The following is an 18,985-nucleotide window of genomic DNA, read 5'->3' as shown; positions in this document are numbered from 1 at the left end:
CTTCTAGTCACACTGACCCAGAAACTGACCCTCTCGATGACTTTGAATATTCCCCAGAATCCCACTCACCTGGAAATTCCCCAGTAACACCCTTCCTAATGGTATTAATTCCCAGAATATCACCTCTAGAAATCCCTTTTGTCCCTAGACCAAATTAACCCTGGAAACTCCCTCAGTGACTCTATATGTTCCACTTAGTCCTTCATTTTACTGATCCCTGACTGACTCACTCTAGTTACATTGCTTCTGGAGACCTTCACAATGGATAGTCATGTCCAATGGCAGCAAGCCTGAAACCTCCCTATTAACTCCAACATGATATGAACCCCTTTGGTTACATTCAACCTGGACCCTCTCATAATGGACCTTCTAGAGCAGGGATGGGGAACCTGTGCCCTCAAGGTTACATGCAACCCTCGAGGTGTGCAAGTGCTGCCCTATGACTGAATCCAAACTCCACAGAACAAATCCCTTTAATAAAAGAATTTGTTCTGTAAAATTTAGATTCAGTCAAAAGGCTACATTCAAGGACCTAGAAGACCTCAAGGCCACAGGTTCTCAACCCCTGTACAAGAGAAAAAGAATCTAGGCATTTCCCCAGTCCAAAGTTGCTGTCCTCCCAAAGGGGTCTGGCTTCTCTGGTCTGACATCATGCCTGTCTACTTCCCTTACACTCTTTTCTTTTTAGGCACCTGTGACCCAAATGGGGCTGAAAAATGTAAGATCAGGGAATGGGGTAGGACAAGATTCCTCTCTCCTGTTAGCCAGTAAGAGGATGAGGCTGCACCTCATGTTTACCATGAGACAGGGGCTGTTTCTCCTATGAATCAGTTCTCAGTTAATCATTGCCCACTCCAAACACACACACACACACACACACACACACACACACACACTACTACTACTACTACTACTACTACTACTACTACTACTACTACTCTCCTTCTTGAAGTGTTTGATTCCACCAAAGAAGAAGATGGGAGACAGTTGAGTGACCAGTTCCAAAGCTGAGTATGCAGAGAGCAGAGAGGACTATTGATCTCAGGCAAGCTCAATGGAAATGGTACTTAAACAGATTGTCCAATGGACAGTTTAATTAAGAAGCCATGAGGCCCTTATTTAAATATTGATGCATAGATTGAGGACACAGGCAGAGAGGACTCCAGAGAATTCATTATTCAAGATTCCTGTAGTGACTTAAAGTAAAACCTGTGAGAAGAGACCTCTCACTTCTTACTCACTTTCTATGTTCTGAAGCATAGTCTGATTCTCCCAGCCCCTGATCTTAGAAGTCCTTTCCCCTCAATAAGGAACTAAGGTATGATGGTTTGAAGAGAGATGGAGAGCAGAAGGGTCAGGAGAGGGAATCAGAATCATAAAAAAGGAAAAGGAATAGGAATCTGAGACCCAGAGAAGGGCAAGTGACTTCTTCAAGGTTACACAGCAAGTAGAATAGAACGCTTGTCCTCTGACTCTTAGTAATCTGTCTAGTGTCACTAGAGGAAGAGATAACAGGGATATACAAGAAGACATCTCACTGTTATGACCCCACTCTCTTGACTTCCAGACAAAAAGGGTAGAAGCCTCACTTAAAAAGTGTTGAATCTCATGCAGCCCCTTTGAGCTGGGGCTCCAAGCCAGGTCTGGGGCACACTGGCAGCATTTCTGGGCATGTCTCAGGCATGATAGCATCCTGATACTGGTATGGAAAGAAGACCAGTAAAATGTATTTAATAAGACTGTATGTGAAGAACCCATATAAGATTGCATGCCGTTTCAGGAAGGGAGGGAGAAAGGGGGAGAAAATCTAAGACTTATGGAAGTGATTGTAGAAAACTGAAAACAAATAAATTTTTAAAAAATATTAGAAAAAAGAAAGAAGAGCAGTAATAGGGGTGTATTATATAAGAGAAGCTGGATAGAATCAGGAGTTATGGGAACCCCAGAGCAGGTCCAGAGCTTCTGGGTGGGCCGAGCATTCTCTACTGACAGAAGAAAGGTGGGGGTACTCACCTGAATCCAGGAATTTTTTTCTTTCAGTGTCAGATCATTTTCCCCCATGCCATTTCCTTCTCCTTTTGACAGGGGTACACAGAAAAACGGCTCCTCACACACTGGAGGGGAGACTGAGACACCTAGAGACCAAAAGTGACAATGACAGAGGGCTTGAGAAAGAACCATACATAAAAAGAGATGTGCTCATTCAACCAGGTGCACCTCAAATACCAGCTCTTCCAAAAAACTTCCCATGACCACCACAGGCCCTACTGATCTTAGGAAGAAGACATGACTATGAGTTTATTCATATCATGACAACGCAATGGGAACACTTTTACCTGTTTTTCCTTGATAATTGTGTCTTTTTTAATTACATTGGTTAATATTTTACAGGGGGAGGGGGAAAGAATGGTTATATATCAAGTTAGTGATTATCAAGAATCTGATTTCAAAAACATGTTCTTTCAAACCTGCATGGGATAAGGGCCAGCTTTGTTTGGGGCTCAAGTGGAACAGACATACGAGCAGTACTTAACTAGGAACTGATAGTCTGACAGAAGAGATCCATGTACTTGGGACCAGTCGAACTGGATGAAGAATTTTTTTCAGACCCCTCCTTCTTGCATTTATAAAGTTATATTCTTTTCCTCTAAATAAATATCCTTGTGTAAACCAAAGACAGAGTAACTATGAATGAAGGAGAGAGGGGATGCTGGAAGCCATGAGACTCATGGATTGTTTTTGGATACAGGAAATCCTGTCACCTAGAGATGTATTTGACCTTCCTTAAATGGCACAGAGAGTCAGAATCAAAGATCATCATAACTAGGCTGGGGACAAATAGAAGAGAGAGACAACAAAGTATAGCACCTCAGTGGGACAGATTCAGTGAGAGTTGGAGGAATAAGCACAGAGCTCTGGAGAGTAGCCCAGAGTTTATTTCATGGAGCTGGTGGGATTTCTCCTGCTCTAGCCTGCCATGCTCCAAGATCTAAAGTAGATGGATTTGTTCATTTCTACTCCTGTGACTCTCAGGCTGGGGTCCTGTTGTAGCCAAGGACCAGAGTTTCCAGCTCCTCTTGAGTGATGGCCCCTATGATCTCAGGTTAAGTCTCAGTTTAGGAGCTTGATCCATGGATTTCTCAGATCTCATTTGTTTTGTTGGACAGAAGAAAGTGTGTCAGTGATCATTTGACCCTGGACATTCTCAGTATTGACACCCCTTTCCAATGACATTTCCCATGGACTCTATCTATCACTGACCTTACCTTCCTCATGATAGACAGTGGTAACAACAATGGAGAAAGAGGAAATTGATTTTGTAGGCTAGACTAAGTGAATGTTAGGAGATGAAGTAAGGGAATACTAGAGGCAGATTTGAGGATCTGGCTAGAGCCAGAATCTAGGATCAGATTAAGAAGATGATAGAGGACAGCGAGTAGATGTAGTGGTGATGAAACACTCTGAAAAGGTCTGCCCCATTGGTTTCCCAAAACACCTCCTCCATTTCCCTTCTATCCAAGTCCATCTTTTAAGTCAGATAGCAAAGGTAGAGCCATTGTGACCAAAAAGTCCTTATGTGAATAGACCTGGGGTTACAGGAGAAGCAAGTTAGCTTCCATTGACACATAGTACAAATTAATCTATTAGATTTCATTAGATAGATGGAGTCTGGGGTAGGAGGAGATCTTAGTGATAATCTAGTCTAAATGATGAAAACAGCCTTAGAGAGAGGATTGAATCACTTTTTCAGTCATGTTCAATTCTTCATGAGTTCATTTGGGATTTTCTTGGCAAAAATAATGGAGTTGTTTGCCATTTCGTTCTCTAGCTCTTCTTACAGATGAAGAAACTAAAGCAAATGGGGTTAGGTACTTGCCCAAGGTCACATAGCTAATAAGTGCCTGAGACCAGATTTGAACTCAGGAAGAGGAGTGTTCCTTACTCAAGGCCCAACACTCTGTCCACTAGCTGCCCTATCTAGAGAGAGAATAGGTGCTTAAGAAGATCAAGTGGGAGTGGATGGTAAGGGATCATGAAATGGAAAGGAGATGATTTCCTTTGGACTAGTCTTACAAGAATCTCAGAGATGGCTCAGGGTCCAACACACACACAGAAAATGCTACTTTCTCAAGGACCTGTCCAGATCAGAGCTGAAAGTTGAGCTGAGCACCTATCCCTTTTAGAATTGTCAGTTTGGACTTCATTGTAGATCTGGGTTTGGGTGCCATCTTGTGGCCACATGTGATTTCTGTCTGCAGCCACCTACAGCTCTGCAGGAGCAAGGAAGCCTGGGGGGTATTCTATGAAGTAAATAAACATTTCCTCAACTATAGTTTGTTCCAGCCCTCCCATCTCTACTCTGTTGACCCCAGGAGAAAGATGTGGCATCTGGTTCTTGTGATCTGAGACCCTTTACACAACTAATATGTGTGTACACATACAACTAGGAGGGTAGAGACCCTTACTGCACCTGGGGGGGGGGGCGGAAGAGGAGGGAGGAATGTAGTTGTTAGTAGAACCTAGAGAAGGTATCTAAAGACATGGACAAATATACAAATATACATCAAGGACTTTCAAACTCTGATAGAGAAGCATAGCAAATATTTAGATTTCAAGTTGGGCCAGAGAAGGATGAACTTTGCATCAACTCTAGCCCCAAACTTCCCTGATTCTGTCTCCCAATTTCCCCTCATTCTTTCCCCTAGTCACTCATCAACACCATTCTGAAGAAGATTAAGTATTCTTTTTGAAATTATAGAATCACTTGGAATTGGGAGGGACCTCAGAAACCATTTAGTTTAATCAATACCTGAATTGGAATTCTCTCTGCAACATCTCCAAAAAGTGATCATCCAGCCTTTACCTGAAGATGATATAGTGACAGGGAACTCATGGCCCTGTGGTCCTGATAGTCTCTCCACTTTACCCAAAACTTGGCCTCCACCAGTTCTGATAGGGAAGTTTTCACCTGATTTTGCCAGGTCTTGGCTATCTATAACACTTCCCAGATGTTTCCTAACCTTACTCTCACTAGGATACTTTCATCCACCTTCTACCTTTTCTCATCTTCTAATCTCTTTCTGATCTCCCTTTTTGGCCTGTCTTCTCCCATTGGAATAAAAGCTTTTCTGAAGATGGAGATTGTCTTCCTTGCCTCCTTCTTCTCCCTGTTTTTAGCACAGTATCTGACACACAGTAAGTTTCATAGATTCTTTCTGTCTCCATCTCTGTGTCTCTGTCTCTTTGTCCATCTGTCTCTCTGTCCATCTGTCTCTGTGTGTCTCTTTCTCTCTCCCTCTCTGTCTTTTTCTCTCTGTCTTTCTCTGTCTCTGTCTTTCTCTGTCTCTGTCTCTTTGTGTCTCTGTCTCTGTCTGTCTCTGTCTGTCTCTGTCTCTGTCTCTGTCTGTCTGTCTGTCCCTCTCTCTCTCTTTCTCTCCACAACCCTTTCAACTTTGGTCAGGACAGTTCTAATAATTAGGAAGAATTCTCCCTCCATATTACAATGAACCTAAATCTGACTCTCCACAGCTTCTACCTGGTTGCTTGTAGTTTTCCCTGTACCATGCAGTAGAATACATCTAATCTCTTTTCCATTTGGCACTTCAAGCAAGCTACCATGTTCCCCACCAAGTCTTCTCTTCTCCAGGCTATTCATTTCCATTCCATTCATTCAATATCGGTAAGGTATGGTCTTCATTATCTTTCCCTATTCCTGTCACATATCTCTAGATGCATTACTGCTTATCAATGTCCTTCCTAAAATGTTGACCCAGAACTCAACAAAACACTCCAAAGTTAGTCTGCCTGAGACGGAATACTACAGAACCAAGAGCCTTTCTCATGTTCCCTTATTTAATGTAGTCTAAGAGCATATCAGCTTTTTTGTCTGTCATTTCACAGCCTGGACTCATATTGAATATTTCATCCACTAACACACACCCCTAGATATTTTTCATATGAACTGTTGTGTTTTTATGCTTTGCCCATTCTGTGATCCAAGAATGGGACTTTCTATTGACCCCTATTAAATTTCTTCAGATTAGAATGAGCCCATAATTCTAACCTATGAAAATGTTTTTAGATCTCAATTCTGTTGTCCAACAACAATTCCCCAAAACCAAATTCTTGTCATCTGAACACTTGATAAACAGCATTGAGCATCATAGGGAAAGGAGGATCTTGAGGATCTCCATCAAAGACCATCCTCCAGGCTGACATTAATCATTGCTCTTTGGGTTTACTCATTCAACCACATCTTATCCACAAAGATGTCATGAAAGATTCTGTCAAATGATTATCTAGAATCCAAATGTTAAATTATTTTGGCATTCTCATAATCTTATGATCTAGTAACCCTAGGGAAATTATGTTAGCCTGGCAATGACTTTTTTGTTCTTGATAAATTTATATTTATTCATAATGACCACTACTTCCATTGCCAAGTCTTCACAAACTTTCTGCCTAATATTGTATTCTAGAATTTTGTAAAGAATCAAGATAAAAGCATTCTGACACAGAGTTTGATGCATACCTCCTTCACTCTTTGGAAAACCAGCACAGCATTTGCCCATCCTTGTTTCTGTGACATGTCTTCCATTTTACATGATTTTTCCTTGATAACTGACAGCAACTCATCTCAGCTGTTCCTTCAGTGCTCAAGCATCCAGGTCTAGAGATCTGAACTTACAGAGGAATGTTAGGTTGTTCTCTTGTCATATTGTACTTATTTCAAGTTTCAACTTTCCATTTACCATTTTGTTTTGATCTTTCCCAGTTTAGTGATCACTCCTTTTGGTAGAGGAAAGAGAAACAAAATAAAAACTAGTTAATTATGCGTTTTCCCTGCAGCATGTATCATCAGGATCCAATTTACCTATAAGCAGTGGTTTTATCCCTTCTTTGATCTTGCTTTTACTCCCAAGATATCAAAAATAGTCCTCTTGATTATCTTTAGGATTCATTATAACATTGTCCTTATAGGAGTGTACTGCTCTTCTGTATTTATCCTTTTTTCCTGGACTTGCCTCAACTTGTAAATATCTTTTTACAAATCTGGCTTCAAGAAAAGCCTTTGCTTCCATAAAGCAAAATGCAATCCTCATTTTTCAGATGTGAAATTTAAAGTTAAATGACTTGCCCAGGTCACACAGGTAGTGAGGGTTTGAGTGTTTGAGATGGTATTTGAGTTGTCTTCCTGACTTCCTGACTCAAGCTCCATTGTGCCACCTAGCAGCCAATAATCCCGTGAGTTTCAGCTCAAGTGAAGCCTCAAGTAGGGAGACATTAGCTCAACTAAATATTCACAAATGTCACAGAGGTTATCCTGTGTGGAATCTAAGTAGGATTCTTTCCTCTTTAGGGGGTTCTCAAGATGCATCTATTTAACAACCACACTTAAAATCATGGTGGTTAAAAATACTCATTGTCTGATTACAACAAGCGAGTCGGGGCAGCTCAAAGAGCCCTCTTCTTTCCCGGCTTCTCGGGCTAGAGCTTTCCTCTAGGTCATAGCAGTATACATTTCCTAGATGATGAGCTGCACCCAAAATTGAATGAAAGAGATGAGCTTGGATCTAATTCAGGAAAACGCACTATGCCTTCAGTGACTCCAAACTTTGTGATGTTCTAAAGTCCTGATTTTTAACCAATGTTAACTCCCAACAATGTTGCATTGTTGCAAACGATAGAACATCATGATCTCAGAAGAATCAAAACTGAGGGTGATTCAGAAGACAATAGAAAGGAGAAGTGTGTGTGTACTTGAACATCATTGGAGTTATGCTGCAACCCATTATAATTACAGTATAATTAATAAGCTGCAGGATAGCCCAAATGATAAGTTGCATGCCAGATGTGAGAGACATCTTTGGAAAAGAATAAAATTATATTTGTATACACATGTATACATACGTACATAATTATATATATACGTGTATGTGTGTGGGGGTATATATATCCATACACATAAATACACATATACACACACATACACACATAATACATAAAACAAAAAACCAGGTCCTATAATAAGGATGGAGAATAAACACATGGGTAGCCTAAGTGCTGCACTCAGAGCCCAAGAGTCCAGAGGATGAATTCCAGAATTAAGTAAATGATGATGATGATAATGAAAAGAAGAAAAAGAAGCAATTTACAAGTTATCTCATTTGATCCTCACACCAGTCCTGTGAGGTAAGTGCTATTATTATCTGCATTTTACAGATAAGGAAACTGAGACAAACAGAGGTTAAGTGACTTGACAATCATACAGCTAGTAAGTGTCTGAGGCTGCATTTTATTGAGGGTAGCTTAACCGAGGAGGACTTAATCAACAATATGAACAAGAATTGCATCAAATGAAAAGGGTTGAGACTCACACGGTAGAGGGATGAGGGATAAGAAGTCAATATACTAAAACATGGGAACAAATACTGGGGAATTAAGAAAAAGGAAGGAAAATAAAGCACAAGAATTCACAGAGTAGAAATCTGTCGAGATTCTCAAGGTGGCACCATCTCCCTCAGTTAACTTACATAGAGTACAAAACCTCCCTGCTGGAATAGACCAGTTGCTGCTCCCATTGGGGCCTCTCCCACAGCAAGCAGAGCACAGTGAGTTCATCATCCTCTATCCAGAGGGTAACAGGACCATAGGTTTAAATCTAGACCCTGGGAGCATTATCTAGTCCAATCTTTTCATTTTAGATGGGGAAACTGAGGCCCAGAGAGATTAAAAGACTTGCCAAGTCTGGGATTCCAACCCAAGTGCTTTAACTCCAGTTCTGAATCCCATCACTTCACCAGAGGTATGTCACTCTGGGTGCATATTGTTGACATATGTTGGTGAGGAGCAGGGGATGATGAGAAGGAAAGTGTCATCTCTTTTTTGATCTGAGCACGAACTATCTGTGTGTGCAAACATTGTATTTACATGTCAGTATGTTTCCTGTGCAGGCTGTTCGTGTTCCTGACACTCAGGTCAGGGTACTGTGCTGAGCAAGCCCAAGCTCTGTCTTCTGATTGGACTCAGACCAGCAGAGCCCTCCTCTTTCCAGGTTCCTAGGGGATGGAGAATAAACAGATCCTCAGAGTCATAGTTCCACCAGCCAACTGTAGGGGCTGCTGCAGTTCAATGAGTCTTTCACCCCTCCATCTCCTGCATCCACTCTCCAATGTTGTCCAGAGGCATTCTGTCTGCTTTCTTCACCCAGGCAGTACCACCTACCCCTTGCCATTCCCCGCCCACTACTGCACAAAGTCTGCAAACTTCACCTTCACTAGACCACTCCGTCCTGACTCTCCCCTGGGCCTCAGACTCCCCATCAGTAGGAGGTAGGTGTGGGAATAAATGATCTCTAAGCTTCCTTATTTATTTATTAAGCAATGACTGTGTGTACGGTCATTTGCCCTGTGCTAGAAATACAAAGGTGGAAAACAGTACAGTCGTAATCCTTGTTCTCAAGGAATTTACAATGTAGAATTTGTGGAAAGGACAGGTGATGGAAAGACATCATGATCATCATTTATATAGCAATTAGGTATAGATATGTTTATATGCAATCGGCATAGTGTATTATATTTTTTTTATTTTCATAACAAATTTTCATACTTCACCTTATTATTATCCCCATTTTGCAGATGAGGAAACTGACGCTGACAGATTAAGTGACTTTGGATTGGATGTTGTCTAAGGTCCTTCCCAACTCCCAAAGACTTAATTCGATGACTTGTCGATGACTACACGGTTAGTGTCAGAAGCATAAAACCATAAATACACTTCCACCTAATCTCCACTATGTTTGTTGTTGTTTGGATGGGTCCTATGGCTTGGGTCCTGGTGAGGAGACTCATTCTGCCAATGTGCATGGATGGCTGATTTACAACTTGATCTCAGAGGATGGGCTGACACACTTCAAGGTTAAGTAATTTGTCCAGGGACACAGAGCCAGTGTGCATCAGTGAGTGAACTTGAATCCAAATGCTATTGATTCGAAGACTACTCTTTATTCCCTCTGAAAAGCTATTTCTCCTGCTATACTATGGATACACAAATAACTCATAAAGCACTAAACTTCCTGGCAAAAAACCCAAGTTCTTGCTCTATGCTTACACTACACACTATTTGTGTGACCACTGGCAACGTCACTTGATCTCTCTGAGACTCAGCTTTCTCTTCCACAAATCAGGGCAAATGCTGGTGTTCTCTACCTCACAGGGAAGTTGTGAGGAAAATGCTTTGGGAAGCGTTAAATGGTTATAGAAATTTGAGCTATGGTGAGCATTACTATACAAAGGAGAGTGTACTTAAGAAAGATCAAACTGAGAGATGAAACACTGAATGAAAGATCACTTCTTAGGTGAGTGGAGTGGCATTGTCCGAGAGTGCTTTATAGAACAGGTAGCGCCTGATTTGGGTCTCAAGGACTTCCAGAGACAGATTTGAGGTGTGTGTATGGCAGGGAGAAGGGGTGGCAGTCAGGAAGAGATTCAAACATGGGAGATGGAATGGGAAAATGAGCACAGGGAAAAAGAGAGCAAAACAAAATCAGAGAACAATTAGTAAATTAGTTTGGCTGGAACAGTGGGTGGTCAAGTACTTTAAGAGCCTTGAATGCCAGGCTAAGAAAAGTGTATTTTGTCCTATAGATAAGCAATACGAAAATTAATCTAACTACTTAAAATTAGAATGGGAAAGGAGAAGAGAATTAGGGGCAGAGAAACCAATTAGAAGTTATTTCTATAATCCAAGGGAATAATGTGCTCCTGTATTAGAAAGGGCCATATCGGAGTGGGATTTGGAAATGCTAAGTCAGGAGCAACTGAGCTCTGTTCCATTTTGGTTCTGCCATCCCATGGCTGAATTCCCTTCCTCTTGTTGAAGGTTGGGGAAGTAGATAGAGAGCTGAACTTGGAGTCAGGACTTAAGTCTGTTCAAATTCTGTTTTTCTCCTTCCTTGACTGTGTGAACATGGGCAAGTCACTTCACTTAGAGAGCTCAATCTTTTCATCTGTAAAATGTAGGTACAATATAGTACCTACCTCACAGACCTGGCATGAAGTAATGCTCAGAAAACCTTAGAGCGTTTTATGTTAGCTATCATTAAAAGGCAGAGCCGGCAGGTATAAATTATCATCTTTATTCAGCACACCTGAGCAGAGACAACACCGCCCTAGTGTATAAATAGTCAATGACTGCACCACAAACCACACCTGATAAATATGTCGCTGGGTTGTGTGTGTGTGTGTGTGTGTGTGTGTGTATGCATGTGTTCGCAAAGCAAGCCCTTATTTACAGAATAGATTACAAAAGTATTACAAAATGTGGTCCTGAACTGGGGAGCATGGAAGAAGTGTGGAGGGGGCGCAGCCCCTCAAGAACAAGCACAGCCGTTCCTTCCTGAGGGGGGTGGGGAAGGGGACCAGGGACCTGGGACCAGGAACCTGTCCCCCTAAGCCCCGGCCAGGCACTCGGAAACCAATAAATTAATGTTTTAGGGAAGGGAGGAAGAGACAGAAGCACATTCCAAGGAATCCTCAGAAGCCTTAGACTTGAATAAGATGGGCCCCCTCCCAAAGTCTAGTCTGACCCCCGCTGGAGCCACAGGAAGCGGGGGAGAAGGAGGTTTGGTCCCACCTCAGAGGACCTGGTAGATAGGGTTAGGATTGGGTACAGGACTAGGCCCAGAGGTGCTGTCAGCAGAAAGCTGGGTACTCCCACTGGGGACAGGGGAGGGAATGTGGGCACCACTGTCACTCAGAGTGGTGGCCTCCTGGGGGGAGCAGGGTGTGCCCTCTCCCAAAGGCAGCACAGGGCATGTAGAACCCTCAGTGGAGATGCGCTGTACAATGCTGGAGAGGCAGTCCAGGCTGGACACAACCAGTCCTTTCCCAGTCTTGGTGTCTAAAAAAAAATGACAGAAATTAGGGATGAGTGATAAATTCTGAAGTCCAAGGATGGGATCCTGGGGAGCTCAGATATCTTTTTCCTATATACAAACCACTGCTTCTCTGTACCATGCTACCAAGATGGCAGAGGCTCAGGCATTCCCAGTGACTTGCTATTGGATCAGTTCCTTAAACTCCCTAGACTTTGTGGTTTTTTTCCTCTCTAAAATGAGGAAATTGAACCAGAACCCAATAAAAGGGTGGGTTAATCCCACCAAAAGTACACTGAATTATGGTCCTCCCCTCTCTGTTGGCAGGAGTTCAGACATAGGTACACCTGGATGGACAGTGAATTTCATATATTGTGTGTAGAGACTCAGGGGCTTGGGCTGGGGCAGAATGCCCTTGATACCCACCACTTGGAGAATCACTGTAGTAGCTGCTGTCATAGCCACCTCTATGCCTGGTGCTGCAAAGGGGGCCATTATAATCCATCTGGAGACAAGAGAGTAGATCCTGAGTCAGGTCCTGCTCCTCCTCCCAGCCCCTGCCCTCATCACATCCAGTTCACCCCAAGGCTTCAAAGAAACAGATATCCCCTCTTTCCTTCCTTCCTAAGACCCCAGGAACTGCCCCAAATTTCCTGCTGCAGAGGGTCTTGTGTGTTTCCTAGAGATGAGAGCTCAGGTAATTCATAGGAGCATTGATGTATGCCTAGCAGGCACGTTGGAGACCACCTAGCCCTACCCCTTCATTACACAGATGAGGAAAGTGATAAGTGACTTGTCCAAGGTCACACAGCTAAGTTAAGCAATAGAATAAGGATCTGAACCTAGCTCCATTCTCTCTGTAAGCCAGACTCCTTCCTCCCTGCCTCTGTCAACTGGCGTAGTCTAGAAATATCCCACCCCCAGCTCCAACACAAAATTTCTGTGTGATTTGGGCAAATTCTTATTTCTTAAATAAGATAGCTGAACTACATAATTTCTAACAACTTTTCAACCAAAAAGTTTCTTTTGTCCATAAAGGCAAGTTTTCTCCCCTACCCGGCCAGCCCATCCCCATCCAATGGTTCCTCTCCTGTGGCAACCACAGAAAGATTGCCCCAGACACCTGGGTACCAATTCATAGCTGGGGATGGGAGTTTATCCGCCTCCTTTTAGACCTAATGCTGTAATTTTCGTTCCACAATCCTTCCCATCATTCTACTGTCCCCTTCCTCTCCCTCCAGCCCTGCCCACTGGCCATACTTGTTCTGGCCCCACCAGCTCACCATGCCGTCGGAGCAGTTGGAACGAGGGCTGGATGCATCCGAATCTCCGCTGTAATGCTCAACCACGCGGGCTTGGGCAGTGGCCCCCTGAGGGTAGAAGGCAGCGGTGCTGCCAGGGGCTGCCCCGTCCTGGTCTCTAAGCAGTGCCTGAAGGCCCTCTATGTACCGGATGGCGTTCCGCAGGATCTCCACCTTGGGCAGTCGCTGGTTGGGATTACTCGACGTGCACCGCTTCAGGGTCTCAAAGGCTTCATTCACCTTGCTCAGACGGCGCCGCTCCCGCATCGTGGCCGCCTTGCGCCGGTCAGCATTGGTCGTCTTGCGTTTGCACGCCTTACAAGCCCACAGAAGGCAGCGGCCAGCCTGGTGGTGACCGCTGGGAGCCCGCACGTGCTCATCCTCCCGGGAGCCCGGGACCGCTGCGGGATGGTGGGAGTGCTCGTCAGGCTTTAGGAGCGCGCCCACGTGCACCAGGCGTGGGTCCAGGTCCTCGAAGAAGCGCAGGTCGGGGGAGTCAAAGCAGGGGTCATCGTAAAAGTCGTCAGCCGTGGTAAAGGAGCAGAGGGAGCTGTCCGGCCCTGCTAAATCCATATCCCGCAGGGGCGGGGGCAGCAACTCCATGGTCCTGCAAGGGATTCGGGGAAAGCTGCCTTCTGTGAACTGCTTTGTGTCTTCCTACCCCGTTTTCCAGCCCGACGGCAATTAGAACCACAGCCCCCTAAAGTTTCGAGACCCTGCGAAGCTTCTTTCAGTCGAAACCAGAGGGAAAGGGATCCGCACCCTAGCCTAAGGACGTGCCCTGAAAAGAAGCTGCGAAATAGCCCCCCACCCACCCCACCCTGCCCTACCTCCCTTCCACACTATCGGGAAAGAGCTGGCTCCCTCCGATGCACATGTGGGGCTCCCCCTACCCCTTGCTCCAGCCGCTGGCGCTCGAGGCTATTTATTCAGAGCCCAGGACCCAGAGCTGGGCTCTGGGAGGGGGCAGCCCTGGAAGGGGGGTAGCGGGGGACTCCCTGAGCCAATGAAAGCGGTCTGGGATGGGGGGCGGAGACCGATGGGTCCGAGGATTTGGGAAAGAAGAGACCCAAAGGGGAGGAGAGAGGAGTGTCCCGGAGCCTAGGCTGAAAGACTTCCCCTCCCCTCCGTCTCTCCCTCCCCTACCACACACTCTACCACACACTGCCCAAGAGTCAGCCCAGTTTGGCTCGGCGTCCCAGCCTCAGCTCCCTGCGCTGAGTACCCCCTCCTCCCCAACCCCCAGCGCGCTGCGCTGGGCCATGCCTTTAACTTTTTTCAGTTGCTGTGGGTCCTGGTACCACCTCCCCCAGGGGGTTCTGATTCCCTCGGGTCTCCAAGGGTCGGCATGGGAGACGTGGGTTTCAGTTTTGCTTATTAGCTGGGACCTTTGGGCATGTCCCTTCTTCTCTGGGCCTCAGGTGACCCATTTGTAAAATCGGTGCGGAGGGTGTGTAGTAATAAAGGTCCCTACGGTGCCTTTTTAGAGCGGCAGCTGGGCGTAGCTTTGCTGGGTTCACATCCCTTCTCTGCCCCGTGTCCCCTAAGCACATTTGCTAACCTTTTCGGTCCCTGTCACCTGCCTGAGCTGCCGATCAATCTGTCTATCTTTACTGGTAGCGAGCAGTTTCCTCACCAGAACGTCCTTATTACACTAACGATAAAACAGTTTCTGGAACAAGAAGGAAAAAGTTCTTTGCAGCTGTAAATCTGAGGCAGGGGCGGGGATAGAAAAGGGACGTGGGTGGGCAGGGGAGAGTTGCTTGGAGAATATTTCTGCAGCTTCCCTGGAGGTCGCCTGCATGTAGGGGGAGATAGGACTGATCTCCTGATGAAGTTACACCTTTTACGTTACCCCCGTTACAGAGGAGCAAAGAGACCGTTGCCCTAGGGAGGCAGGAAAAGGTGGCAATGGAGCCTGAGAGAGGACTTCACTCTCATTTACTTCTGGCCCTCAGACCCTGGTTCTCTGAAATAAGGGGACAGTGGGCAAAGGGCAGACAAGTCCCTCTTCTGTGCCAGGCACTGTGTTAATCGATGGGAATACAAAGGTCAGACCTCAAAGCAGCAGGTGAGTCAAGCCCCTATCCTTACCTCTTGTAGTTGGTGGGACCTGGGAAAGATTGGCATACCTCAAGTCCAAAGATGTAGGCAGATGGCCTAGGAGTGTCCTTATGTCTCTATTAAGAAAGACTGGATCCTCAGTCTCTGTACCCATCTCGGAGGCCTCTACCTCATTAAGGTAGGGAGTGCTGGGGGCAGTGCTAAACTTGGAATCAAGAAATGTAAGTTCAAATGACAGCCTTGTTACATACAGGTATATGGATTTGGACAAGTTGACTCCTCTCTGGGCCTCAGTTTGTTTTTTTGTAATATAAAAGAATTAAATTAGAATCAAAGGTTCTATAACTTGTTATAAAATATCCCAATATTTTAAAATATATTGGTATTAAATTGGTTTCCTTTTTAATCCTATGAATTCTGTTTAATGTATTTAAAAACATTATTTCCAAAAGGGGTCCAAGAATGCCAGAGGGGTCCATGATTTTTTTAAAGCTAAGAATCCCTGGACTAGATGATCTCTAATATTTCCTCTATATCCTCTGAAGCTGGGAAAGGTGGGAAACTGCATTGTTTTCCCTAGTAATTTCCCAGATTATTGTCAGACCAAAGTCATTGGTTTGTTCCTGAACCCAGCACTCCATCCCCAAAATAAATGACAAAAGAGACTCAGTGGAGGAAGGCACAACATTTGGGGGAAAGGAGGAAAATTGGGATCTTCCTCTGCCAGCCTCAAACTTTTAGAATAGGAGCACATTTAGGGTTAGGGTTAGAACCTATTCTAACTTGATTCTAAAGAGCCAACTCAAAACTGCCAGTGGTTTTAGGCAAGCCAATCTCCTTCTGGGTTTCTATTTCCTCATCTGTGAAGTTAAGAGGTTGGTAAATGGATTCATTTCAGTGCTAAGATAATAATGTGCCATTATTATCCCCATTTTACATATGAGAAAACCAAGGCTGAGAGAACTTGACTTGCTCAGAGTCACAGAACTAATGTGTAAGGCAAGATTTGAATTCAGATTTGCCTGACACCAAGTCCAACCTTTTGTCTAGTGTTCCCTCTTGCTACCTGTAATCCCAGTCTCTGTAACCTCTTCTCATCTCCTCTGATGCCCCCCACTCTGCCTTGCTTAATGTGGGGACCTCAGATCCCCAGAAGTAAAGTAGGGGAATTTCCTAATGTCCTTCTTGTTTTTACTGCTTGTTGTCCTGGGTCTGGGAAAGATACAAAGAGGAAGTCACTCTCTTCTTCCCTCTCTGCAATGTCTGAAACCTCCACCAAAGTCCTCTGAAGTTCCACTGAGGCCTGGCTTCTCTAAGACTGTGTCTCTGGAGAACAAACTCCAGCAAGTCCTACAGAATGGGAAAGGGTTCAAGTAAAGGTCTAATGACAAACTGTGTCTGCTATATAGAGACCAGCCTAGGTAAGTTTGGAAAGACTCATCACCAGAAAGTTGGCCACCAGGGGAGGAATTATTTTGCAGCCACAGAAACTAACAAAGGTGTAGAAGAACTTCTATTTATATAGGTTGGGAGATTCTCTAGACTACTGAAATTAGGAGTCCTGGAAGTATTAACATTATGTCTGGAAAACCCTGATTACACTCACCTAGGCTTAACCCTAGGACTGCCTCTGCAATGAAAACCAGGGAGCCCTGAAGAGAGAAGGAAAAGACCCTAAGACAGAGCTAAGGTGGGAGACGCAGAGTTCTAACCAGGTTGGGGCAGACAGGGCTGTGCCTTAGGATGCTAAAATTTTTAAGGCACTTCCAGCTCTTTTACTCTTTCAGAAGATAGTAACAACTGAGTTTGGCACTTAGTTATAAAGGATAATTAGTTATGACAGAAGCTAATAGGTGGCGTGATTTCTTTTCCTGGTTGCCTCATCCAGGTGAACTCTCTTACCAACACTCCCTTCCTTTTCCCCCAATGGTGTCCCCTCCATCAGTCTTGAGGTGTTCCAGAGTTTCCTCCTCCCCACATGCTAAATTGACTTTGTCTTAAAAATGCATTGATGTCAGTTATACTTCTGTCAAAGCTATACCTCCAAATGCTCTCTTGGTTTCCCCCAGTTCTGCTGCTGCAGACCCAGAAATGCTTGTCCACATGACAAGATAGAGCTGAAACTCTCCCATACATGGACTTCAGGAAACATTCAAGAATACTCGCCAGCCTTATTGCTCAATGCCTTCCTATGTTTCCACAACATTACCAAGATGGTAGTGGGGCTCTCCAGCCAGAGAAGCCAGCCAAACTGCCTTCTTGGGCACCCAAGTCTCCAGAGCCACTCCTGCTCACAGTAACCCCTAGGTCTCTGTGGAAAGCAATCTCCTCTCATAAAAAGTGGGGAGAAATGGTGAGAGTTGACCGAAGAAGTCGCTTTGATGAAAACACTAGACTCCTAGAGGTATTTCATAATATACAGAATTTGGGAGACATGGACATGAGGGTAGCCTCCCTCTACTTAACTCTCCCTCACAATGCATGGGCTGATTTTTGGGGGGGCAAGTCCTATCTCTTTGACTGATAGTTGATCACAGGTCAAGAACTCCATGTCCTCCTGATACTAATGCTGAACCTAGGGACCATGAAGGACTCAGTTTGACTGGACGATAGAGAGGGAGCCCAACTGGGGTCTAAGGAATCACAGGTTGTGGGGGAAGGGTCTGTCTTCAACTCCATCCTAGTACTTGACCTCACAGCCACTCACAGGAACCTACTGAGGCCCCCAAGATGGCAATAAGGGTGACCTCATTAAATGATCATCCCTGCTAGGAGGGACTCATGGTCTTTGAGAAATTCCTTGGGCAGGGCCTGAATTCTCAGGGGTCTGGTCATTAATGAATCTAATTCCACAAACATTTATTAAGCACTAAAGATACAAAGATTAAAAACTAAGTCAGTGCTTTCAAAGACCTTCAGACTAATGTGGAGGTGAATAGAGCTTACACAAATGAATTCTATACAAAGTACACTATGATAGGGGTAAAGAAAAGAAATTAGTGTAGAAGAGAGAGAGAGAGAGAGAGAGAGAGAGAGAGAGAGAGAGAGAGAGAGAGAGAGAGAGAGAGGAAGGGAGGGAGGGAGGGAGGGAGCCCTTTCATCTGACTTGATGAAGGAGAGGTTCATGGAAAAGAAAGATTTTATTAAAATTAATTTTCTTCAATCAGCAAAAATCCACCCTCCACTGAGAATAAAAGAAAAACAAAACCTTATTATAATCATGTATATTCAAGCAAACAAATGTCCACATTGACAGTTTTTAAAAGAAAAATACACACACATGTACACACAATATTGTTGTGGTATAAATTGTTCTCCTGGTTCTGATCATTTTACTTTACATCAGATCATAGGTCTCCTCAGATTTCTCTGAAACTATCCCCTGCATTGTTTCTTACAGCACAATAGTATTCCATCACATTCGTATACCATAACTTGCTCAGCCATTCCCTGATGGATGAGCAGTTTCTAATTCTTTGACACCTTGAAGAGATATATAATTGGATATTGCTTTGCTTAGGACTAATCCGTCCTTTAATATCCCCTTCCTCTAATTTCCCCTTCCTTCTTCTCCCCTTTCCCTCCTCTTTCCCTGTTGAGTGAAATATATTTCTGTACCCAATTCTGTGTGTGTGTGTGTGTTCTTCCTTCCCTTGACCAGCTCAGATGAGAGGGAGGTTGAAGTGTCAGTTGCTCCCCCAACCCTTCCTCTTTGTTTGAATACCCTGACTGTGAGATAACTTTC

At 44.3% G+C, this 18,985-nt stretch overlaps 1 protein-coding gene across 1 annotated transcript; it reads right to left on the bottom strand.

Annotated features, from left to right (window-relative positions):
- Window positions 1-11,121: 11,121 nt before the first annotated feature.
- On the bottom strand, window positions 11,122-13,869 carry MYOD1 (myogenic differentiation 1). The gene is made up of 3 exons (XM_072622163.1): window positions 13,159-13,869; window positions 12,302-12,380; window positions 11,122-11,901 (listed from the first exon to the last, which is right to left on the bottom strand). The coding sequence occupies exons 1-3, from the start codon at window positions 13,777-13,779 to the stop codon at window positions 11,636-11,638; spliced, it is 966 nt and encodes a 321-aa protein (XP_072478264.1). The 5' UTR covers window positions 13,780-13,869; the 3' UTR covers window positions 11,122-11,635.
- Between the last annotated feature and the right edge of the window lie 5,116 nt (window positions 13,870-18,985).

Source organism: Notamacropus eugenii, chromosome 6 (genome assembly GCF_028372415.1).
Source record: "Notamacropus eugenii isolate mMacEug1 chromosome 6, mMacEug1.pri_v2, whole genome shotgun sequence".
Classification (NCBI taxonomy): Eukaryota; Metazoa; Chordata; class Mammalia; order Diprotodontia; family Macropodidae; genus Notamacropus; species Notamacropus eugenii.
The sequence above is the reverse complement of the archived record's forward strand: the minus strand, read 5'-3'. Positions and strand labels throughout refer to the sequence as shown.